The 24,790-nt window shown below is 40.6% G+C and overlaps 2 protein-coding genes across 12 annotated transcripts in view; one reads left to right on the plus strand and one right to left on the minus strand.

Annotated features, from left to right (window-relative positions):
- Positions 1-3,687, plus strand: part of si:dkey-166d12.2 (rap1 GTPase-activating protein 1) — a 128,607-nt gene extending 124,920 nt beyond the window's left edge. For 10 of the 11 annotated variants that reach the window (XM_034139483.1, XM_034139478.1, XM_034139480.1 and 7 more), the window contains 2 exons: positions 1,538-1,585; positions 1,697-3,687. In XM_034139483.1, the coding sequence (XP_033995374.1) occupies positions 1,538-1,546 (9 nt within the window). In that variant the 3' untranslated portion in view covers positions 1,547-1,585; positions 1,697-3,687. The remainder of the gene's footprint in view (positions 1-1,537; positions 1,586-1,696) is intronic. The other variant, XM_034139479.1, reaches the window with a different exon arrangement.
- Positions 3,688-3,743: 56 nt separating this feature from the next.
- Positions 3,744-20,364, minus strand: LOC117489908 (protein-arginine deiminase type-2-like). The gene is made up of 16 exons (XM_034139489.1): positions 20,199-20,364; positions 12,626-12,797; positions 11,175-11,244; positions 10,923-10,984; positions 10,426-10,543; positions 9,817-9,969; positions 9,171-9,358; positions 8,655-8,758; positions 8,298-8,409; positions 7,077-7,184; positions 6,775-6,926; positions 6,544-6,691; positions 5,695-5,788; positions 5,519-5,598; positions 4,240-4,386; positions 3,744-4,142 (listed from the first exon to the last, which is right to left on the minus strand). The coding sequence occupies exons 1-16, from the start codon at positions 20,288-20,290 to the stop codon at positions 3,909-3,911; spliced, it is 2,034 nt and encodes a 677-aa protein (XP_033995380.1). The 5' UTR covers positions 20,291-20,364; the 3' UTR covers positions 3,744-3,908.
- Positions 20,365-24,790: the final 4,426 nt, after the last annotated feature.

Raw genomic sequence — 24,790 nt, forward strand, 5'->3', positions numbered from 1 at the left:
TATAGGCTATCAACAACAACCTGCCCTGGCCTCAGACCACCACAGACTGACAACGGCACAGCGAACTAAGAAGAGGATTAAACCTGTCTCCTTGATGTTTGTCTCTGGGGAATGGACCGGTAGGCCTACATAGACCGGTTGCTATAATATAGCTTTTGATCTTGGCGTCGGGGGTCTCAATAGCGCCATAGAGTCCCCTATCGGTTGGGGCCCTTGGGGGAACTGTTGGACCACCGCCGGGCACAGCCAAATCCAGACACAGCCACGGCCACGGATACAGCTTCACTTGTGGAGCTAGATGGCAATGATGGTGGTGAGGCAGGTGAGCTATCGTTAGCCTCCGGCTGCCACTGCACGTGAACATTGCTAACGTTAGCGCTCGATTTCAAGGACAATGTATGACAAAAAAAACGGTCTCATTTTGTCAGTTTAGCTGTTACATCTCCTTGTTCTCTCTTGTCCTTTCTCTTTTGAGCGCTGCTCTTGTGCTTTGGTTTGCTGTACATTATAAATGCAACCTATTACATTTTTTATAATGCTACCGAACTTGCTGCTGCTAGCTACAGTACAGTACAGGTTGATTAAACGGTTCGCTCGTCACGCAAGGTATCACATGACATGAAAGGGAGCAAGGTCATTGGACAGACAAATTACAAATGAATTCAGGTTGCTTGGTTACTTTGAAGACTGCGTGAACCGGTCAATGCCATTGGGGCCCCCAAAAAAAACAAAAAAAACAACAACAAAAAAATAGTTTTTGCATGGGCCCCTTGCCGGCTCTGGGCCGCGGTGCGTTGCACCGGCTGCACCGTCGATAGTTACGCCACTGGTGTGTGGCAGAGAAATTCCCTCTGGTTTGAACTTTGGGATTGTAGCCTCTGCAGACCATTTACATGCACACAAACATTTAACACACTACAGGAAAGGGAAAACCCCCAAAAAGCATAATTGGGCCCATTTAAAGGTAGATAGTTTGAGATTAAGGGGAATGTATATTACCCAAAAAGTGTGTAATAAATAAATAAATTGAGTTCATTATTGAGAACAAATATGTATTACTTACAAGTCAAGTATGAACATTTGCACACCTTTTTGGGTTTCATGTGATATATTTGGCCTTTGAAAATGTCAACTTCAGTACTAGCAACTTCTAATGGGTCGGATCATGCTAACATTTAATAATTTGCTCTTAATTCAAAATACATCTTGGGCTGATGGTAATGTCTTTAGTTTTGCAGTTATTGGACATCATTTTGACCTGATGTGCACTTAAGGGATCATCAAAGATATTCACAATCACCAGTCAATAATATCAATCTTCTGGGAACCATGAATGTTTAAAAAAAAATCTGTGCCATCAGTCCAATAGTTTGAAATTTGAGTCCGGACGAAAGGGTTGAACGGACTGACTGTTCGACATTGCCATCTATAGATTCATGTGGAAAGCATAGAAAACCAGAATAGACAAACATTTCTGTTACATTTGTCTGTATTAACTACGAGTAATCACTATGCCCTTTTTTATGTCTGTATGCAGAACTGTTAGCCGCACTGCTCTGATCACTGCATCAACGTCCATCTTCCGGTGAGACATAATGTTGACTTGTCATAATTGTACGACTTAAAGATTTTTTTTAACCCTACATTCACCTGATCCTCCTTTTTGTGTGCGTAACATTTTCCTCCTTTGTCTCAGCATTGCCATTAGAGGCATCTTTAGCCAAAAACTAGCCAAGGGAACCACTGACGCAGAACAGGAGCCGAGTCAGAAGGCAGATCAAGAGACTGACAGATCTTTCTTTGTATGTTTGGCATGGATCCTCTGACTGGACATGAACCCACCTATCGTCCCTCATTCCAGCTCAATGGGGAACCCTGTAAACTCAAAGCATGGGAAAGGACACCTCCACAGCCATGCAGCATCATTACTGACTGTCATCCATCAGCTGGCTTAGCAGAATAAGCCTGGCTGCTGTATCATTCGTCAAGCCAGTAAGCTCTGAAAACGGATTCTTGCTGTCGTCTTGAAAAGATCAGGGTAAGAACTGGGGTTAAATAATGGGGAATGAAATCATAATCGATGAAACAACTGCTGTTTGTTTTAGCTTGTTAAACAGTCTATAGAGAGGAGAGTTGCACTAGATAGAAACATGTTTTTTTAAATGTCAACCTCATATCCCACTGTGATATTGTACATGGGTTTAACTTTGATGTACCAGGTGTGTTTGTGTGGCTGTCTGTCAAGGCCACTCTTTGTGTTTTATTGATCTTTTCTTCTTCTGAGTATTCTGCTGTGGATATTTGTCGTGTTTTACGACAGCTTCGGTCAACCTGTCATGTTTTTAATGGAGGGTACTTCTACAATGCTGTTGTTGGTGGCTGTAAAAGGATCTGTCGCCTCTCTCCTAGGTGGGCGATGGGTAATATAGGGTACGGTAAATTGTGTCTGCAATTTTTTATTCAAAATTGTACTGAAATACAGTAATTCTGTAGAAAGAAATACGATAGAGATGCTACTTAGTAAAAAAACAAGAGTAAAAAGCATAATTACTGCAGTGCTCCAACCAGCAACATGCATCCTCAATCCATACGTCAAGGTACTGCTGTTTAGACCTTTGTCCCACACCACTTGTTGACTTGATGTCTGTGTACAAGTGTGTACAACGGTACTGTGCATGGTGTAAATCGGCTTGCCAAAAACCTCTGTACACTGTTGCCATGCTTGACATAGAGGTGTTGTCCCTGTGATTTGTGTTTTATCAGAAACCAGCCAACATCTCCAGAGTGAGTTCACAGTTTCCTACTTTATTTGTAAAGTGTAATATAAGTACGTGACCTAAGCACTACATTTGCAGAGTTATTTCGTATGGCGACCTCTTGTTGCTGAATATGAATTTCACTGTGACTCCTCCTGAAGTTGCCTTTAAAATGATTGTGTCCTGCGAGCTGCTTTGAAGGAGGGTCATATTTGAAGGCACTGTGTTGCCTCCAGCTGGCTTGAATGTAAAAACTTAGGCAGACATTTATTTATTTGTACATATCTGCCCCGATGAATGGTGAAAACGTAAGTCTGAAACAGCTCCCCTTTTCAGAGCAGAGAAGCTTATTCATGTTTTTCCATTTGTGATGAGGGAAAGAACTGACACATGGAGTTTATTTCAGTAATATGACTGAAGAGGACATGAGATTTATTGTCTTTGGTGATTTAAAAACAGCATTTCCAGTTTGTGAAAGTGCAAAAATGTTGAGACACTGGACCAAATGCAAAACAGCCCAAAGTGGGTTCATCAAGCTACAATCTTTTGCTTTTTACTTGAAAAAGGCATTGAAAAGACATAAGGACACATTTTTGGTAATAATGACACATATGTGTATTACAGCCTCTGAAATTGATTCATGAAAAAATGTCAAATGATTTTACTTTGGAAATGCTTGAGTAGATGATGTGCACCCTCTTGTGGCGATGTAATATTATAGCATATTACTATGTGGTACCGTTCATCTAACTGTGCTTGCTATAAACCACAACAAAAGGAGGGACCCTTTTGTGCTCCATTCAAATTATTGTATTTCTGTTCTTGTCTGCTTAAGCCCTTGTTCAAAACACATGTTTGTAAATATTGCTTTACATATCTTTTTGTAAATAAAGCCACCAAAAATGTTTATTAAAGAAGAAGATGCATATTAGACCGAGCCCTTGGTTAATTGTTCCTACACACGTGATAACTGTGTAAGTTCTTTGGGGGGGGGGGGGGGGGAGATTGGCACGCATTGCAAGACTATGAGAAAATAAAGCGTTTCATGATTTTAGAGAAAATGTAAGGCAAGAAAATGAGAGGGGCTGCGTTTGTTTTCTTGAACCTGAATCTGGTCCTCTAACCCTTCTCCACCCACGGATCAGTTTTTATTCACATCTCCAGGTTCCACCACTTGAAGTCAAACGGTTCCCTACGGACGTTGGAGCCGCAGTGCACCTCTCCCAGGTTTTTATGGTAGGAGGCGAAGGCGTCGATGAAGGTGCAGCTGAGACCCAGGCCCTCCATCAGGGAGCACATCTCCACCTCCAGGGCACAGCGTCCATTCACCTTGGGGCCAAAGGGCTTCGGAATGCCCAGGTTTTTCCCCAAGACGATCATGTTCACCTGGAAAGAGACAAGATAGATCATAAGACTCACGGTATCGTCTCCTAGATTTATTTCAAACAATCACATACTGTATAAGCAATATGTCTGCACACACCATGTCGGGGTAGTAAGCCACGGCTCTGAGCTCAGTCTCAGCCTTGTTGTCCATCACTAACTTGAAGAGGATTGGCAGGTCGATGATGTCCTCGTCGTCCAGGCCCAGCTCTCGCTTCAGCACATCTCTGTTCCAGTCAATGCAGCTCTGAGAGAGCAGGCAGTAAAAAATACATCATCCATTACACAAACTATACAACACCCAATTTGTATCTGTAACCTCTTATTAGAGAAGGGTCTCTCAAAAAACCTTTGAGAGAGTGCTTTAAGCAAAAGAAAAAATACATTTTCCAGTACTCAAGATCATCTTTGTCCACCGAAGAGTTCAGTAACCTTGAATTCGGCTCTGTCATAGGATGCCCTCTTCCCAACGAGTCAGTGTCAAATTTCTGTCCTGTTTAATTTGACCTGACCAATTATAAGTGCTGATATAGTAGAATTCAAACATCGAAAGGCAGGAAAAAAAGTGATGCAGAAGGCCATACAAGCTCAAACAAGTTCATATAACAGGGCTGCTGAACATCAAATATGTTGGAACTTGGTAGGGAGAAAAGACAAATGGCCTTCATCATGAAAAGTGTTCATCAGGAGCTTTGATACAAGTGGTCAAGCGGGGGCATATTCAGACTAACAGCAATGTAAAATGTTAGTCTTGAGAGCAGTGGAAACTTGTTGTCAAAAGGGATGAATCCTTCACTTCATCTGGCTTTCTGTTGGATGAATCTTACTTTGACAGGATGCAGGGGAAACAATGTTAAATGCATGCTGCCAACTGTAAAGATTTATGGAGGCTGTTAATTCAGTTTTTCTTGATTTATGCTTAGACCCTTATTTCCGATAACGGGAAAACATTGATGTCAAAGCACCCTGACTTTACCCACATCCAACACTTTTTAAATAAACAGTAACGCTGACAGTGAGACAGTCGTTATCCCCTAACATCAATGCTTTCCTTCACTAATGCTCATTTGTCTGAATGGGAGCAAATCCTGCAGTCTGTATCTAAAATCATGCCGAGTTTACACAGAGTAGAAGCTGTTATAGTGCTATATTAACACCTACAGTTGTGGAATGAGGTTGTCTACATTATGAGTGTAATTTCTGGCTGGCGGTTGTTTTGAGAAGGGAAATATTTTTTAATGAAAAAGTACAGAGGTGATTAAATGTTTGTGAGAATGTTGCTATAACTTTGCAATTAGATCTTCGGGGGATTGTATTCCCTGCACCAACAAGTAGACAAAGCAAGCTGTATGTTGGTCTTACTATACAATCCCACTCACCTGCACGTAGTTATTTTCAGCTGCGAGCCCTTTGTCATTCAGAATCTCATCCACTGTTTGTTGTTCTTCATCTTTCAGACCTTTTTGGAAGTGGGGAGGATAACATGATGACTGTGTGCATTGCTAAGAACTCATTGTGTAGTTGTTTTTTCCAATTTAGTTTGAGACAGGCCTACCCTCGAACAGTTTGGCTTGCCCGTGTCCATCCCTCTGTAAGCCTCTGAATAGTTTGTAGCCTGCGTCCGGGCTGGCCAGCAGCAGCCGGAATCCCTGTGCACAGAAACACAAGAGACAAAGATAACAGCAGCTGCCCCATTGTTCTGGGAGCTCATTCAATCCATCACATAAAAGCATGTCGGTATCCACCGGTAACAGCTAGCAGCTTCCTGTCTCCTAACTATGCAACGTATCCTCATGTGTTTCATGTCTTGAGCAAAGTTACTCCGTATTTTTCGTGCATTCTCAAATGGATGACATGCAAATTAGTAGTTATCAGATGTGCTGAAAAGGTAACCACAGAAGAAATAAGTTCCTTAAGCAATAGTTTCATAATGGGTCGAAATCGAAAATTGTCTGGCAAGTTTAACCAATACCCAACAAATTATCTGAGTGATTATGGGTAAAACTGAAGACTCAAGAATGGGAAGTGAAACCATGAAGACTAAGTGTGAATTTCCTAGGTAGTATGAGTAATAATGAGGGGGATTAAGAGATAGTGAAGATAGTGTTGAAACTTGTTTTGACACAATTATCTCTATTAGTCATCAGTCTGCTCTTACCAGCAGACAAACACCTCCACAGGCTGCAGGGTGTTGGGTGTCATGATCCAAGGTGCCACTCTGAACATTTGACATGCAAATTGACACGTGTTGCACAACAGCTTTTTCAAAGTAAACTTGCTTCTTCACAGAAATGAACTTTGTAGTTTGGGTTAAAATGACCACTAATGTGGTAAAGATAAAGCACAAAGAAGGCCACTTTTGGTTCAAAATAACTACATTTTATATTTAAAAGGGATCATTTACCTTTCTGTCAGGTGCAGGAACAAAACTCATGAATTCATCTATGTGGCCGACTAAAAGCCAGTCAGAGAATAAGGCAACGGGCTCCTGAACCTTCTGAGCCCACAAGAAGTCTTGGACTACTTTGGTCATGTTGCGTCCTTTAGTGGCCCTTGAAGAAAAAGACAAATTAATTAAATAATGTTGACAAGTCCTCGCCACCCTGTGTCATGTGTTTCCCTGTTACAAACGTACGTAGGGAAAGCCACTCCGATGAGGATTCTGCCCAGGGGGTAGTTTTTCCCATTGACGGTAACGGGAGGACTAACCTCCAGATTACCGAATGAGTCCAAACTGCTTACGTCTTCTCTTTGGGCCACCCTTGTCACATAGCCAAAGTCGGGGCCCTGAGGACATGCAGGTGGTTAAGGCTCCTGCTCAGACTTGAGGAAATACTCTGCTTTCAACATTTGTGTTGAAGGTTGTCCCCGAAAGGGATATACAAATATCTGGTTAAAATTCTTGAAACTGTATTTCAAGAAAAAAAGGAGTCTCACCAGCAGCTCATCGTATGGAAAATCCTTGAGACCACGATCACGAGGAGAATCCAGAACAACAGGAAACCCGTGATGAGGTGAGTCGATGTATCCAAACTCCAGCTCGTCCTGAAAATTAGACGTAGAGATCTTATCAAACTTTTTTAACAAAAATCTGAAATATCCTGACTCAAAATGATGCAGAAAAACGAATTAATGCTTTTATAACCTCTAGGCTGGATTACTGCAACTCCCTTCTATCAGGCTGTCCCACCACATCCATTACAAATCTTCAGCTAGTACAAAATGATGCAGCCCGTATACTAACTAAAGCCAGGGAAATGGACCACATCACTCCAATTTGAGCAGCTCTACACTGGCTACCAGTAAAGCACATCATTGATTTTAAAATACTTATTTGAACTTACAAAGCGCTAAATGGTCAGGCACCTTCGTAGCTAAAATGTATTTTAATCCACTATTGCCCCCCTAGAACATTACGCTCCCAGGTTGCAGGTCTGTTAATGGTGCCCAGAGTCCGCAAAACAAGATCAGGAGTCAGTGTTCAGCTACCAAGCTCCCTTTCTCTGGAACCAACTTCCTGTTTTAATCAGAGAGGCAGAGAGAGTCCAAACCTTTAAGAGTGCGTTGAAGACCTACACTTTTAACAAAGGCCTCAGTTAGAGCTGGTATTTTATGGTATTTTTTTTTATTTTATTTTTATGGTAATTCATTTGAATGTTTTATGTATTTATATTGACTTTTTTTGTATCTTATTTTATTTAGTTTTCTCCTTTTGCTGTAACTCCATCATATACAATGTTGTTGTTTGTTTTTGTTCTGTAAAGCCCACTGAGACAAACGTGTTTTGTGATATTGGGCTGTACAAATAAAGTTTGATTTGATTTGATTTAACAGATTTTTTTAAGAATTTGTTTTCTGTTTGGATTGTTTCATGTTACTTTGAGGTTTTGAATGAATGGTTCCTTTTTTCCCCGATGTGGTTTACATGAAATCCGCGGACATTGCCACTGTTATTGCAGTGTTTTAGATTAGAATTTTGTATAGCTTTCCATTTATTGTAGAGGTACATTTAGTCAGTTGATGATCATTTCTAATACGTATTTTTTCATGTAAAAAATATGCCCACAGTATTGAGTATGTAAGTCGCTTTGGATAAAAGCGTCTAACAAGTGATATGTAATGTAATGTAATGTAATATAACACATTCGACTTTCTTACCTGCATCCAGCGATCTTCTCTGTTCATATACTCATGGCAGATCTTAAGCTTGTAACCGCTCTTTGTGACAAGGTTCCTCATTCCTTTAAGGAACTGGTAGTTATCAGATGTGCTGAAAAGGTAACCACAGAAGAAGTAAGTTCCTTATGCAATAATGTGTCGAAATCGAAAATTATCTGAGTGATTATGGGTAAAACTGAATACTCAAGAATGGGAAGTGAAACCATAAGTGTGAGACTAAGACTAAGTGTGAATTTGGTAGTATGAGTAACAATGAGGGGGATTAAGAGATAGTGAAGATAGTGTTGAAACTTATTTTGTCACAATCATCTCTATTATTCATCAGTCTGCTCTTACCAGCAGACAAACACCTCCACAGGCTGCAGGGTGTTGGGTGTCATGATCCAAGGTGCCACTCTGAACACGGCTGTGTCTGTGAAAATTGGCGTCTCAGGGAGACCCTGTCAGAGCACGAGAGAGGCAGCTGAGTACAAGTATGTTAACTAAAAATCTTTCTAAGCCAACAAAAACATACTCAAAACGGATATAACCTTTGCTGTATTAGGTTATAAGAAATGGTTGTGTTCAAAGTTTAATTATGTTGTTTGAAAGTTTGTGCTTGATTTTGGAAATAGTGGTTTCACACAAACACTTGTTTATCTGAAGGTCCATCCACTAAATTGCTTTCAGCCAGATCAACAGAAAGAGACTGAGTTGTGGTTAAGCTATGAAAAAACAACTAGGTGGACCATGAGTTCATATGATTTTAAACGTATTTGTTCTGGACTTTTTTTACAATTTCATTTTAAAAAGGTTTATAAAGTAAAATGATTAGTTGGCGTTACATTATAAATGTCATGTTGCAGGTCTTACCTCAGAGATGGGCTCTAGCAGACTGAGGTTGATGCTGATGAGCCCATCGAAGTCTTTGTCAGGATACCTGAGGCCCTCCACGTAAAACTTCATCTCCGAGACGCCTCCGAGGTAAGGCACCTCCTGGGACAGGACCTCATTGCTCAGCACCAGAGGATATTCCTTCACAAAAAGGTTGAAGAGTTTCTCTGGGAAGCAATAACAACACAAACAATGCTTGAATTATAAGGTGCTTCATTGCATGTGCTTCAATCAAGTGCTCCCTCTCCCCTACCAAACAAAGAATGGTTGAATCTCACTACAGTTTCACTTTCAGCTACCTTATAGTCAATATGGAGCATAGCTAGCAAAAACAGGGATTTATTTAACTCATATCATATTTAACATTAGTGGATCATAACCGTTTTGAGCCCTGATCAAGGCCAAAGTGTGGCCTGCAGCAGATTATGCAACACTTGTTTATTGTTCAGCTAATTTAAGTTAAAGACAAATGAGGAGTCAGCAGTCAATGAGAGTTTATAAAACAAGTTTTTCAAAAATGTCTGATTTACCGTTGTAATCATACACATATTAACACAAACATATTCTGAATTGCATGCACACAACATCATCTGTTCTGGGTTATTCACCCACACTCTTTACTAACGCATTGAATTGCTCTCCACTCCAGAGGATCTGGCCCTGAAGACCCTGACGCTCTCTGCGTCGCCCTGAGAGATGTGCATGGTGAGCTTGTAGCCCTCTGGGAGTTTGGCCGGGCCTTTGGTCCGCAGCACCATGAGAGACATGTCCTTCAGATCTGCACACCCATAAAACATCATGTTAGTGTCCTGCAAATGTCATTCAATCCTATATACTTTAGATTTTACTCAACATGTAACAGATACATGACATGAATGTGCTTGAGTGACTTTTTTATGCTTTTAACACTAAAAGTATATAGTACAGTGAATGTCTGGTCATATCTGTGATAAATACGGGGCACCCACACTCACACATAATGAACAACACCTGCTTGTACTATCAGATTTCAGCTCTACTGGTTTATCTGCAGCAAAGTCATTTGAGAGGCCTGCTTTATCAAACTGCCCTCTACACTCACGCAGAGGTCTTTAGATTTGTAGTTTCATCACACAGGTTTGCCCTTTCAACACTTTAATCTGCCAACTGTGCAAAAGCAAAGATGAGTGACCTTTTAATGCTGGCAACAGTAATGAAAAATGTGCAGAGTGAACAAAGAGAAGCTGTTTTTTACCTGACACTTTGGAGACCTGGTCCTGCTCGCTATCTGGTTTCTTCAAGAACATCCACTCCGAGTCACAGTTGACCAATAGGATGGCTCCGTGACCATTTGAACCCCATTTCCATGATCCCTAACACGTTTTCAAAAAAACAGACGTGATTGAATCTAATTTAATGGAAATCTAAAAGGTAGAAATGTTTTGCACCACAGATTGACGGCAAATATTGTACTGCATATATATCAAACTTATAAAAAGACACAAGAATAAGAAACAAAATGATGTTTAAATAGCACAATCATAGAAAGATCTCCCCTCTGTTGGAGAGTAAAAATCAAATACACAGTAGTCAGAAACCCTTTAAATGATTAATATGCAATGCTGAGTTATCTACATAAACAGAATTCAGTTTGTCACACTTGGCATGTTATTGTTCATGAGAAAGTAAAACGTAGATCAAATATCTCCTTCATTAGGTGTCTGTAAAGTTATCTGACACCTTTGAGCTCACCTTATTAGCGTTGTTTTTCTCCACAACACCGTCTCTGTCTGCATCCACATCCAGAGAGATCTCTGTGCACACACAAACACACACAGTTTGTTTATCACAGTTCCTCTGCATGGCACACATGTTCCAGATAATGGTTGATATCAGAGTATTGCTAATGTTGCACTGGTATACTATTTTATACACATTTCTTTCAAGTCAAACAAATAATAAGTAGTATAAATATGTTTTTTTCAATTAGCTTATTTTGCTTACCAACCGCTGTCAGGTGCATGAGGGCCCTCCCCAAAACATCTTTCTTCTCCCCATAGTATCGGATAGACAACTTAAAATGCAATGGCAAAAGGCATTTAGTTGCACATCATGACATTTGACGATTCAAAATCTAAAAGACACATGATCAATGTACATTGTAGCAAAAAGCTCATGATCAATGTGAAATATCTCCTCTGGTTATTTGGAACGTAGTTAATCATAAATCAAAAGAAGCAAAAGCTACAAAAGTTTGATTTCTCGTTAAACTCTACTCTTAATCAGAAAGTTCATCCAATGACAAAAGGCAATTCTCTGAAATGAAACGATTCCTAAAATACAAAACGATGAGCAAACTGTTTCTGAAAAATTGCCTAACCATGACTGCTTTATAGGGATGTAACGATACCAAAAACTCACAGTACGATAATATCGCGATAACAAGTCCACGGTACGATATTTCTTGCGATATTGAAAAATAAAGAAAAACAATTATTTTGAAGAAATAAAAAAGATTTACATTTTTTTACTTGAACATTTTTTATTTATTAAATAATAAATCTGATTTGTACAGGATTTTAGTAGGATAGTAGTATTTTAAAGTGTCAAAAATAAAGTGACAGTAACAGACCAACCAGTGTTTTTTTACCAACCAGTACTACCAAACAAAGTAGGCATTTTCTTTGTGCCACTGCATCTCACAAATAAACAAGGAAATTGAATAATCAGACCCTGCAATAAAATAAATCAAGTTTCACTTTAGATTTTAACTCAACTCAAACTCCCTAACTCAGCATCATCAGACAGGTTTTTATGAAGCATGTCCACATTTCCAAGTAGAAGCTGGGATGTTTGGGTGTTTACAATATCCCCTGCTGTGGAAAAAACTCTCTCGCTTGGTACTGATGTTGCTGGGACAGAGAGATATGCTTTGGCCATGGGTGACAGCAGTGGGTAAAACTGTGCATTGTCTCTCCACCACTTCAAAAACAATACAGTTTTTGCCAAGAAGGTGAGGCTTATTGACAGGGCGAGATATAAATATACTGTTGGTACTTGTCAATGTCTCTAGGTATGTAAATGTAGCCCTGTAAATACGATGTCCTTTTGTGTTATCTGTTGTTTTATGTTCATGTTGTAACCTACTTGCTGCCATGTTGGACAGGTCTCCCTTGAAAAAGAGATCGATGATCTCAATGGGACCACCAGGTTAAATAAAGGTTTACATTTTTTCTTTTAATTAAAAAAAATCGCAGTGGATTTTGTCAGTCTCACAACGGTATCGATACATTTATTATCGCGATATTCGATATATCGTTACACTGCTTTAACATGAACTTTTTCTAAATAATAAACCTCCCATTTCCTGAAACTGTCATTACATCAGCACATACTGAAATTAAGAAATATGACTTGCTGCTTTGGGATATCAGTTTCAAGAAGAACTACTTCACCTTGCCATCATTTTCATAATCACTGGCATGGCTCATGCAGATGAGAAGGGCTGAGTTTCCCTTAAGAGGGATGGGAGACAGGTGGGAGGTCTCCTGAGGTCGGGGGCTGATGCTGTACTGAACAGTGGCAGTGCTCTTCACAGAGAAGAACTCAGAGCCTGGAGGTGCACTCCTGAGAACAAGACAAACAGCAGGTTTTAACACATGATGTATAAATACACAAGAAAGACCTGGCTTATTAAACAAAGAGATTGTGTGTTACAGGGAAATGGTATTTAAGTGAAGAAGAGCAGTACGCCTGCAGCCACAGTTCCAATTTCGCAACAGGTGGGTATAAGTTCAGCGCCTACGACGTAGACATCTGATAGTCCCACAATATACTATGCCACCAGGTCCCTGGTTTTCCATGTGTCAGCTGTTTTGCGGTAGCGCCATTACCACATATTTGTTTCAAAATAGGCCACATACAGTCACAACTAATCATGAAATGAACTAATCATCAAATGAATGATAGGTCCACGTCATAGACATGTGTACACTAAAAGTATTTTGTGCAATTATTCCCCCTGTCCACACTGGCAGTGAAGAGACCTACTTCTAATGTGATTCCAACTCATGAGATTGTCAAAAAAGTGAGTATCCTGTAACATAGCATGAAAACAGTGTCCACAGAATAACAAAAAAAAACTGTGCAAAAAAGACTAACAAGTTATCCACTTGGTTTAACAACGTTAGAAATGTTGAAATCTGATAAACACATGGCTTGGGCTTTGGGCTGTGCATGTTGTACCATTTGACTTACATTCCTATCACGTTAGGACAGGATCTGTTCACAGCCAGTAGAGAGGAGGAATGATTACAGCCACCAATAACTCTCTAATTACTGAGAATTGCTATTCTTTAAGATTTAAGAATAGGACTTCTATACTTGACAACACCTTTAAAATAGACATGGGAGCCTGCCTGCAGGCGCCAGTCTCAGGACACCTCCACTCTCAAGACAGGAAGTGCATGCACGCTAAGAATTACAAAATAAAATCGCCACTATCAGTACAGCGCCACTTTCCGAACAGGAAATGCACGCAAATACAAAATAAAATCGTACTGACACTTATTATATACATATGTATATATGTATATATGTATATATATAAAAAATAGGGACACCTTGTATTGTTTACTCTCAGTACACAGCATCACTTTCCGAACAGGAAATGCACGCTAATACAAAAATAAAATAACACTGACACTTATTATATCTATATGTATATATATATATATATATATATATATATATATATATATATATATATATATATATTTATATATATAAATAACGACATCTTGTATTTTAGTTACACCCGCTAGACAACAGTGGAGGGTTCGAGAAACAACCGTGTTTGCCGAGTGCAACGCGGCGGAGGTGGGGAGGTTCCAGCCAGGAACCTCCACCCTGCTGCGGGACCCGTGGTGGTACCCCTGAGTCAGACGGTGCGTGTTGGTCACGCTTCATATTGGCCGGCCCGGGAAGGAAGAGACACGCAGAGTGGGGGAAGTCCCCCACCCCAACGCAGCACACCCTCCCGGCCATCAGAGTCGAACCCGCAGTTCGGAGGAACCGACCGCCAGAGCACCGGCACTAGGCCGGGCCGGTGGAGGCCCTCTGATGGTGGGTCGCGTTTGCCATTCGATCAGTGAGAGGAGAGAAGAAGAATGCAACAAAAATGGTCAAAATCCGTTGGGGGGGGGGGAAATGGCTGGACACAGGCCGTGGGGGGGACACCCGAGACCGGGCAGTGTCCCCGGTAGAAGGAACCGGGTGAAATAGCCAAAATTAATAAAACCGGGGAAAATAGGGGGGAAAGTGAAAAAAATAGGGCACTCGTGTCAACTTTTACGAGAACCAGGCTGAGGGGGTCAAAAGGGCTTGACCAAGGCCAACCCAAAGTGCATGGTGAGCGGACTCATCACCTCCGTGATGAGTCTCCATTGTGATTTGAAAACTTCCATCAGACGGAGAAGGGTCTAGCTGCGGCCGCGGCCAGTACACGACACTACACGACACGCCCACTACACGACACGCCCACCTGACACGACACTACGGTGGCTGAGAGACATTACCATACATGGCAGATTAAAAGCGAATTGACGACACTGACGCTGATGCAAGGATATTTAAAGAGACATGAGGTTCAGAGAACAGACAAACAATATGGCGCACCGAGTACAGGTAATTAACGTATTGTGGTTTTAGATATAATTACATACTATTTAGGTTCTCGTTTGTTTGTCGATGTGGCTGTTTAGCGCAGTGTAATTGTGTTTATTTAGCTAATTTGTATTTTAAATATTAAATGTAAAGGAATGGAATACATATAAATATATATATATATATATCTTAGCTCTTAGCTTGACATGCTCGACGTTCAGTTAGCATATATGCTAACTGAACATGCTCGTTCAGTTAGCATGTCAAGCTAAGAGCTAAGATATATGTATATATTTTAGCTTGACAGATGGAACAATGCATGTACTCGCATTTTTACAAGAATCTGATTTTAAATATTCATTGAAGGTGTCTTTCACATTTGAATGTTTTAAAAAAAAAACATGTATTAGCTGCTATACTGACATGCACATATGTATAATTATATTATTATTTTAAGTGTGGTTTAAAGTTAAATGATATATAGTTATTGGGTAGAGCCAAGTAACCCAGGTGGATGCAATCAGGCCTCTGTTTTTAGATGGGGTTTGTGGCCATGCTGTAGGCCTGACATTTAAACCATAGACCGTATATATAAAGATTTAAACTAGCTGAAGGGCTTTCTGTTCGAACCACAGTGACATCTAGAGGTTGTTTTGTGCATAACATGTCAACCAAAAAGGTAGAGCTGGCTGAATCAGATGGAGTTAAACTTTTTTTTTTTTCAACAAGATATCAAGACACAAAATGTGCTCTACCAAATGGTGGCGCTGGCAGTTAAAGGGTTACCTTCTGAAAGTGAGGAAGTATGACCAGCTTTGTCCCATAGGATTATACAGGCCAGTCCATTGCTGCTTGTTTAAGGAGTTAACTATTTCCAATATTAAAGTCACTGAAATTGTATTCTATTTTATTCACCTATAGACAAACAACACAACACTCCGTGATGGAGCACGCCCAGAGCTCAACAAATTGGACTCGGACACAATGAAACACTGGCTTGCTTGTATCAAATCAATACAATTCCCACATGCCCTACCCCGGAACCTGCGGTCTTCAGACTCTGGCCCCCCGCACCAACCTGCGATCCTTCGGGGACAGAGCCTTCAGTATGGCAGCCCCCACTCTCTGGAACGCTCTCCGTGCGGAGATCTGCAACATCCCCACGCTTGACGCCTTCAAAAGGGCCCTCAAGTCTGCCAAGGTCTTTGGCCCCAAATCTATTTGTGTTGTCTGTCTAACTGTTCGTCTAACTGCCTTTTGTTATGTTTGTTTCTACTCCTGTTCTTTTTAAAGCGACCTTGGGTCTCATGAAAGGCGCTATATAAATCCAAGTTATTATTAATACATCATTGGAACGGTAAGAATCTCAGCTACAACACTGACTAAAGCCTTCCCATCTCCAGTATGCCTACATGACAAGCATTTTTATAATATACAGTAAACATATCTTTGACTTATTAGAGAAGAGACAATCATCAAGCCAGATACCAAGGTATTTACAACAGGCAACCACTTCAATTACTTTTCCTTTATGTTATTGTTATTTGGTTTTTATTAGTGCTTTTGTCGTTTTGAAGGAAATTAAAATACTGTATTGAGTTGGTTTCTTCTGTTTTGGAAGCCTTGTATATCTTTTTGGTCTTGTTAGAAATACCCCATGGTAAAACAGTGTTCTAGCAGCAGTTAAAGAAGCTTAGTTTGCTGTCTTAGACTGCCAGTTGTATTAAGATGGTTTGTTCACAATTTACACATAAAACCTAAATGTTCATCTGTTTATTGTTCTTCTTCCTTTATATTCAAAGCATGTTGATTGTCTATTGGCTATATCTTGACATTATGTTAATTTGATCATACTTGCCATACATTTATTTTAATTTATGCGATTCCTTCAAAGGTTTTGTAATAGACCCCTAGTACTTTTAATTTATAAAGTAATAATAATACATGTGAATGATTGAGCTCATTAGTGGCCTGACTGGCCCTCCTAATTTGTTCCTTAATGACCCCATGATGTGATAATGTATATCTTAAAACCTTTAACAACTATATTTAGATGTTCACAAATATCTACATTTATGTATAAAATACATGTGTAGCAGTTAGACAAACATAATCAATAGATCATCTCATTAATACCTATTTTATATATTAAAAAAAAGTTGACTAAACCACCGTTTGTTGACAAAATGATTTGGGTTGAAAGTTATACTGTTGTGTCTCAAACGGATAGACTAGGTTATTAATTTATTTGCCTAATAGTTGCTTAAAATGCTACAATAACATTTGCAATTCGTTTTTAATCTGCCATGTACGATCTCAATAATAATAAGTGTCGTCAATTCGCTTTTAATCTGCCATGTACGGTAATGTCTCTCAGCCACCGTAGTGTCGTGTCAGGTGGGCGTGTCGTGTAGTGGGCGTGTCGTGTAGTGTCGTGTCGTGTAGTGTCGTGTACTGTCCGTGGCCGCAGCTAGACCATATTGATCAGACGAGTCCTTCGGGGAGCGGAGAAAAAAACGTGTTCGTCAGAATCGTCACTTCCTGTACTGAGAGTGGAGGTGTCCTGACAGTGGAGCCTACACCGGAACTGTCCTGAGAGTGGAGGCCTGCACGCAGACCCCTCTCAAAATAGATGCCCTCTCAGTCTCGATTGATATCAGACTTTTATTTTTGGATATTCCAAAAAAAAACAGAGGGGATCTGTGTGCCGTTCTTCCCACTCTACCCAGTCTGGGATCAAGCCTAGCTCTGTTGTGCTGTGGAGGCTGGCATTCGGGAGAACGTCTTACTTACATTGCTTTGGTACAACAAATCTCTCCTGTTGGATAGCAACAAAAGAGGACTGTGGTTGACTGCCTTATACTGTACAAAACAAATCGTTGTGGTCTGCCATCACCAGGATCTGCATTGAAATGACATCCTCCTCACAGCTCTGTTTAATGTGGGCAAACAATGGCATTCTGCTACCCTCTGTTGCCCTTTTATTTGGTATACACACGTTTAATGTGGTCTACACAAACAATCCTGCCATCAATTCTACCTTCATAAATGTTATAATGTTCAGTTTGAATGAAAGTGTTTTAAAGATGGGTTGACTCAACTTTATGACCGGTTTCAGGATGTAATTACATTACAATGACTAAGTGTCATTGTTTAGTACACCCTTATTGATATAAATAGGGTGGAGTAATCCAACAAAACTGTAGCTGCCAAAATTAACATTAAATTAATTCCACGTCTCTAACTGTAGTGTAGCTACAGCTACTTCAACCTATTATAAACCTAAGCTTATTATATAACTGATGTAATAGACTGTATAGCAGAGGTGGGGATATCGAGTCGCATATTTTTTGACTTGAGACTTGCTTGACTAACATTGATAAAAGACTTGACTTGGACTTGGTATTCATGACTTGAGACTTGACTTCAGCTTGAGACAGATGACTTGAAAGGACTTGACTGTTTAAAATTAAATATTTGCGTTTGTTTTTGTAGTGAGATATTACGTTTAGTTTTTTCGAAAAACGTGATTGGGTGATTATAGCGCCATGCGCGCAAACCTGGCAACCCACTAGACGGCAGGAGTGTCAGTTAACATGGCAGCGGCTAGCGTTACTCCAAAAATAGTGAAGTTCGGATTCAAGGATTATGTTGTCGATGACGCTAATAAGAAGAGAACAGCGGTATGCAGGGTCTGCAGCATAAAGATCAGTGACACGACCACCACAACATCCAACTTCATTCGTCACTACACAAAAACCCACAGAGAAAGGTGCGTGAATGTGTTGTTAGCTAGAAAGCTAACGTTAAGTTTAAGCTACGTTAGACTTGGTTTCAAATCGATTAAGCATTGCAAAGAGAAAACAAAATGGTAAATGAACACTAGAACCTCCAAGGGATTCATTTTGACTAACCCTGATACTGACAGGCTGTCAGGAGAGGGAGAGAGAGAGAGGAAAAGAGATGCCTCGTTTATTTCCCCTGTGTTGTTATCAGAAGTTACTGTAAACTTTTGAATAATGTAGTTCATCTACTTTTAGTAGTTTGTTTAAATGTTTTAATTATGTTGTTTTTGTTTGTAGAAGTGCATCATTCCTTGATTTATTGTAAAATGAATCTGAACTTTTTTATCTGTTATGATGATAAACTGAAGCAATTTCTAAATTAACCCAATTAAGTGAGTTTTAAATCGTCCTACTTAGTTTATAAGGAAATGATGAAGAGGAACAAATTAAATGATTTGAAAATGATATCTATGTAGGTGCTGACGCTGTTGGCGGTTCTAGTGTTAACAGAAATTTAAATTAAATATGTGTAATGGAAAATGCCATATATGATTTTCTTACCTGGAATTCTGCCTTTTTGAACAGACTTTTTGATTGAGTCCTAGCTATATTGTCTGCAGTTCTAGGGTTAATATTAATCTAATATGATTGTCATCGGTCTAAATTAGATTTCAAATGATTAACTGTGTATGTAATGAAGATCATAGTGTGGGTTGAATCCATTTTCATAACCACTGTCTTTTAACTGATTTAAATGCGGAAACTGGGCTTATTCATCAGAATTTCGTATGACTTGACTTGACTTGACCTGAGCAATGACTTGACTTGACTTGCTTGACTCTCACCACAGTGACTTGGGACTTGCTTGATACTTGTAGGTCAAGACTTGAGACTTGCTCATGACTTGCACATGTAGGACTTACTCCCACCTCTGCTGTATAGTTTTAGAAAGCACCTGATAAACTGGCTACTGTATTTGTTTTAGGAAAATGGGAATCTTTAAAAAAAGTAAATCAATAAATTAAATTTCTTTTTAAATAGCTTAAAGGTAGGGTAGGTAAGTTTGAGAAACCGGCTCGAGATACACTTTTTGTTATATTCCATGGAATGCTCTTAACATCCCGATAGCAATGAATATCTTAAGTGCTTTGACAAAAAATCCATAAAAAAATGTCATCTGTGGAAGCCGTAATACTGTAAAAAGCACGACCAATCATTTTAGCCTGCCCGGCTAAAATAACTGGATGGGCTACCTGCCTGTCAGCCTTCCATCTGTGCACAAACTTATCTCGTGCCCTCATTGGTCATGTGCGCGTTCGTGTGTGTTAGAGGGGCTCTATAAGGAAGTGGCAGATTTTCTCCGGTTGTGTATTTTCAAATTCTAGCAATCTCGAGCCGGTTTCTCAAACTTACCTACCCTACCTTTAAAAGACGTTACTATTTTCACAATAGAATAAAATACTTTAATAAAGGAATACATATAATTTCCCCAAATCAACAATTAGCCACACACAGCCCAGTTGTAGATATATGTGTTAAGTGGGCTCTGTAGAAGACAATGGGTTGAACAATAGCCTACCTGTTCAGGTTCACGTTAAGTCCCGAGCCCACCACGCATACGACGCTTGTAACGTGGTCATAATCTACTCTGAAAGTCCGGGGGTGCATCATGGCTGAAGTCCTACTGCAGTCCTACTGCAGTGTACGAGACACTCACTCTGACACTAATGCTGTACGGTTGTTCCGTTGTTGCAACTGAGGACGCAGACCGGTTTTGCACAGTGTCTGCCTGGGCATGCCTGGGCTGAGATGAGAACAACAAGATGTGGTGCAGTATGGGGTGTGATTTGTGCCAAAGAACAGAAAACTAAGCTAACTGAGGGGAGAACTGGCGTGTCAACGTGCGCCAACGCCTACATCAATTTTGATTGGGTTGACGTAGAATACAGGCGACATCATGACGATGTCAGACGTCACGGCGACGTATCATAGGTGCGCTCAAAGTATGCGCTCAAAGTATGCGCTCAAAGTACGCGCTCACGTGGCGGCGGCGTAGCTTAGAAAGCGATATCTTAAAGCTCCCATGTCATGCTTTTCCGGTTATTACCCGTCCCCTTGTGTGTTATGAAGGTTTTTATGCATGTAAACGGTGTGCAGAGTCAAAACCCTCAAAGTACACCCTGTAGCGAGTAAAACTCTAACACAGAAAATACCTCCCCAAAACGCCTCGTTGGAGATACGTCACTGCCCATTTGATTCTTCCGGGTACCGCATGATGTCATGCGGTACCCGGAACGAAATGGACCAATCCCGAAGAGCTATGGCCACACCAGCAGCGGCGTGTTCCTCCTCCAGAGGTTCGAAGAACCGGCATTTCACAGACGAAAGCTTCCAAAACATTGCCCAGTTTGAGGCCGGATATGCACAGCTTGTTTGGACCGTTTGGAGCAGGGGAAGATCCGGGTATACAACCTGTAAGTTTGCATTGTTATTTGTGTATTTATCAAACAAGACTGTTTAAATGTGTAAACTGTGTTGGACTGCTAAGCCATTGACACAGTGCTAACTGTGCTAACTAAGTTGCTAGAGTTTCCATATATCAACTCTAATATCAGCAGATGGCCTTGCATACATGTATCTCATAGCAGGAGAATGTCTGCATTCACACACAAAATACCTATTGACAGTATACTGCGGGTGATTTGCCGGTCAGTCGCGAAACGTAATTACATTATAGCTGGCGTAGCGATCTAACACACGGAGCTAGAGCTAGTTTTGGTCAGAAAAACATTTTTGTGATGCTACGTTGCTAGCGTTTAAATATATCAACTACAATGTCAGCAGATGGCCTTACATGTTTGTCATGGCAGGAGAATGTCTGCAGTCACACACACGGAATACTCATACAGTATACTCCGGTTTACCGTACATTGTGACCGTACATATACTGCATGTAGCTAACGAGGCTAGCTGTATGCTAGCGCAAAACAATGTATTCATGCAAGTTACATTGTATGGTAGCAGAATACCCGTATACGATTGCAATTATAAACACGTTATTGCTAGCCTAATATGAACCACTAGCTTTTGTTCATAGTAGTTTTATTACACTGCATTATAGTTGCCTTTCCTCCAAGCTAACGTTCATATCGTGTTAGCTACCAAGGTAAACAAAGCTAGGTTAGCATATTAGCAGGCAAGCTGTTCATTACACAACTACTACTAACGAATCTAAAACAACTAAGTTTCTCTAATATTTTGTGATTTGCATTTGATTTCGTCCAGCCAGATCCTGGCGGACAATCCATGACGGGGAAGGGATTCTACTACTACTGAGGGCTCGTGCTAAAAGGCACCGCACCGCACCGGCTGTGCGCAGGCAAGAGGAGGAGGAATGGATGATATACCGTGTGTATATATGTATATTTATGTTCATTTTGTACATTTCTAAAAATAAAGTTTAATGGAAATACTTAGTAGGCCTATCCTTTCTTCCCTGAATTCATATATAGCAAACCATGATTTGATTTCTCATCAAACAGTAGTAGTTTATAACGGGTAAAAATAACTTACTCTTTGTTATGAGAGTAGCTCGTAGGCCACAACGGAAAGACAAGGAGACATACACGAGTTTACAAAACCACGGCACATTTATTGTGGTAAATGCAGAGACAGGTGGTTGAGAGGATCGCAGAGTTAGTCTTCCTGCAGCCGCTTTGGAGAGAGACTGGGGCCGTAGTGTCCGGAGGTGTCCGTGATCGTGCTGATTAGCCTCTTCAGCTCCACCCCATCGTAAGACAAAGGCCCTGGGGCCGTCACACTCTTCTATAACAACAGTTAAAAATATATATGTATATAAAATATACCGCTGTACCGACGCCATGATAAGACTGATGTTACGCTGAGAGCAGCCGGGAAAAGCACTGACATGGGCGCAGCATCTCTGGTGGTTGACTAATCGGAACGAGTGGCCGAGCTGACCAATCGGAGCACACTAGGCTCACAGGGAGGGGGGGCAAGAGCTCCAACGAGTCGTTTAGTGGAGAAAGTGAATACTGCTGAATACACATGCTTGACAGAGATGCTGTATGCGAAACCAATGTGAGTTTGGAAAATTGCACAGTATAAATCTATTTTAGTATACCTCAACAATGTAATTATGATCAGTGGAAATGGCCATGACATGGGCCCTTTAAACTTTGCGCGTTGATAACGTGCATATGGATAAGCGCGTGAATAACGTACGTGTGGATAAGCGCGTGAATAACGTACGTTAGCATTGTATAGCATTATCCTAGCATTATATTGGTAGTTTGGAGACCTTAATTCATTCAATGTTTACATTTAATATTATAAATAATATATGCATGTCTGAAGACAATATATGTATGCAAGAGAAGAATGTATGTATGTGTGAGAGAAAGTATAGTGGAAACGGATGGAGTATAATTGAAACGGAAGGCAGGTCATTATCGCGCTGTGATTGGCTTAGAAGGTCGAGCAGGGCGGGCTCATGTTCAGAACTTCGGATTCAAATCAACATGATGGAGGGAGAATCTGTGTATCTTCGGACCATTTGTTTTTCTTTATTAAACAAGTAAACGGAAGAGCGTCTGAGAGACGTTTTTGCTTTTTGTTTTTTACCTTACTAAATGGTCTAATGGTCATTGGAGCGAGGTGCAGGGCAAAACTCATGGAAGTAATTTAAAAACAAAAGCACTCGTTTGCTTGGAACTGTGATAATATTATAAACAAGGGGAAACAAGGGGAATTTAGCGATCACAACGAAAACGGCCAAGACACACATTAAGCCCAGAAAATGAATGTTATTAAGGGCTTGTTATGGCCTCCGCCTTCTATCTGCCTATTAACCTGTCTGTAAGGGTTTGCAGCTGTGTGTGTTATATGTATATGAGCTGTGCCATTGCCCAGACGCCATTGGATGCCGGTTTCCTGTTCCTCCCCCGGTAGGCGTGACCGAAGATCTGGATTGGAGCAGGCCGGGCCCGACTCTCCAATCCCCGCACACACCTTCCGGGACCGTGTGCACCGTGTTAGTCGAGAGAGGTCTGAATCTGTGTCAGACGTCTCGCGGCTCTCGCTCCGTACATTCTGTTAACAGTGGTTAACTAGCTTGGCACTCGCTCCGTACATTCTACAGCAGCATTTTACACCTTGGAAAGTCTTTAGAGACTGGCCTGGATCGCTGGTCACAACTATCCTTCAGCAAAGTGACACACTCTGTCACTCTGGTTGGCCTCTTATGAAGCTGCTGTTTTTTAATATATGATTATTTCTCAGCCGCTAGTTCGTTCCTTTCTGGTAGCAGTCAAGTAGTACCGAGTCCAACAGTGTCAGTTTTATCAACAACTTGTGGTAAAAAATATTTGCATCACTCGTCAAATATACAGTGGCGGCGCTAGGGGGCCAGAATAGCCATAGCACAGGATAGCCATAGCACCCCCTAAGCACCCCCAAGAAATGTGTCTTTTTTATGTGTGAAATTCATAATTTGAAAAATGATTGATTCGAAAATAATATGCTACAGTACAAGTAGCCTACTTCTGTGTTTCTGTGTTTCATTCAAGCTCTGCTCTGTGTGTGTGTGGCACGAGCCATTTTGTGCGCGAGAGAGAGAGAGAGAGAGAGAGAGAGCGCGCACCGGTACCGGAGATCGTTGTGGTTAGCATCTGGTGCTAGCTCAATTCAATTCAATTCAAAACCTTTATTTATCCAGATGAAATCCCATTGAGATCATTGACCTCTTTTTCAAGGGAGACCTGCAGCAGTAGGTTCCACATGAAGACATAAAAACATAAACAACAGAACAACAAAAGGACATCATACAGCAAAAATTACAGGGATTACAATTTACATATCTATCCACATGTACAGGTACCAACAGCATCTGATTGTGTAGCATCCAACCGAGCTTTAAAAACATGTAGTGGTACTAGATTGGTAATTTTCCATTCTTTTTGCAGACTCTTCCAAGTTAGTGGAGCTGCACATCTAAAAGCTAGCTACGCTAACGGATATAAGGAGCTTTTTTAACAACAAGGTGGAGGGAGAACTCTCTCCTGTCAGACTGAGAGTATCAGATAACCTCAGCTCAGGTGAAGTAAAGGACTCTCTCAGTGTTTAGATAGTTAACTTTAGTCTAAGTTATCT

Source organism: Trematomus bernacchii, unplaced genomic scaffold, assembly GCF_902827165.1.
Source record: "Trematomus bernacchii unplaced genomic scaffold, fTreBer1.1, whole genome shotgun sequence".
NCBI lineage: Eukaryota > Metazoa > Chordata > Actinopteri > Perciformes > Nototheniidae > Trematomus > Trematomus bernacchii.

Bases quoted from the DNA above. Each gene is read 5' to 3' on its own strand.
- LOC117489908 (XM_034139489.1), bottom strand. From the start codon at position 20,290: ATGATGCACCCCCGGACTTTCAGAGTAGATTATGACCACGTTACAAGC. The intron at 9,970-10,425 runs GTAAAAAACAGC...ATGGGTGTGCAG, and splicing joins CCAGGTCTCCAAAGTGTCAG to ATCTGAAGGACATGTCTCTC. The intron at 9,359-9,816 runs GTTAGTAAAGAG...ATTGCTTCCCAG, and splicing joins AGTGGAGAGCAATTCAATGC to AGAAACTCTTCAACCTTTTT.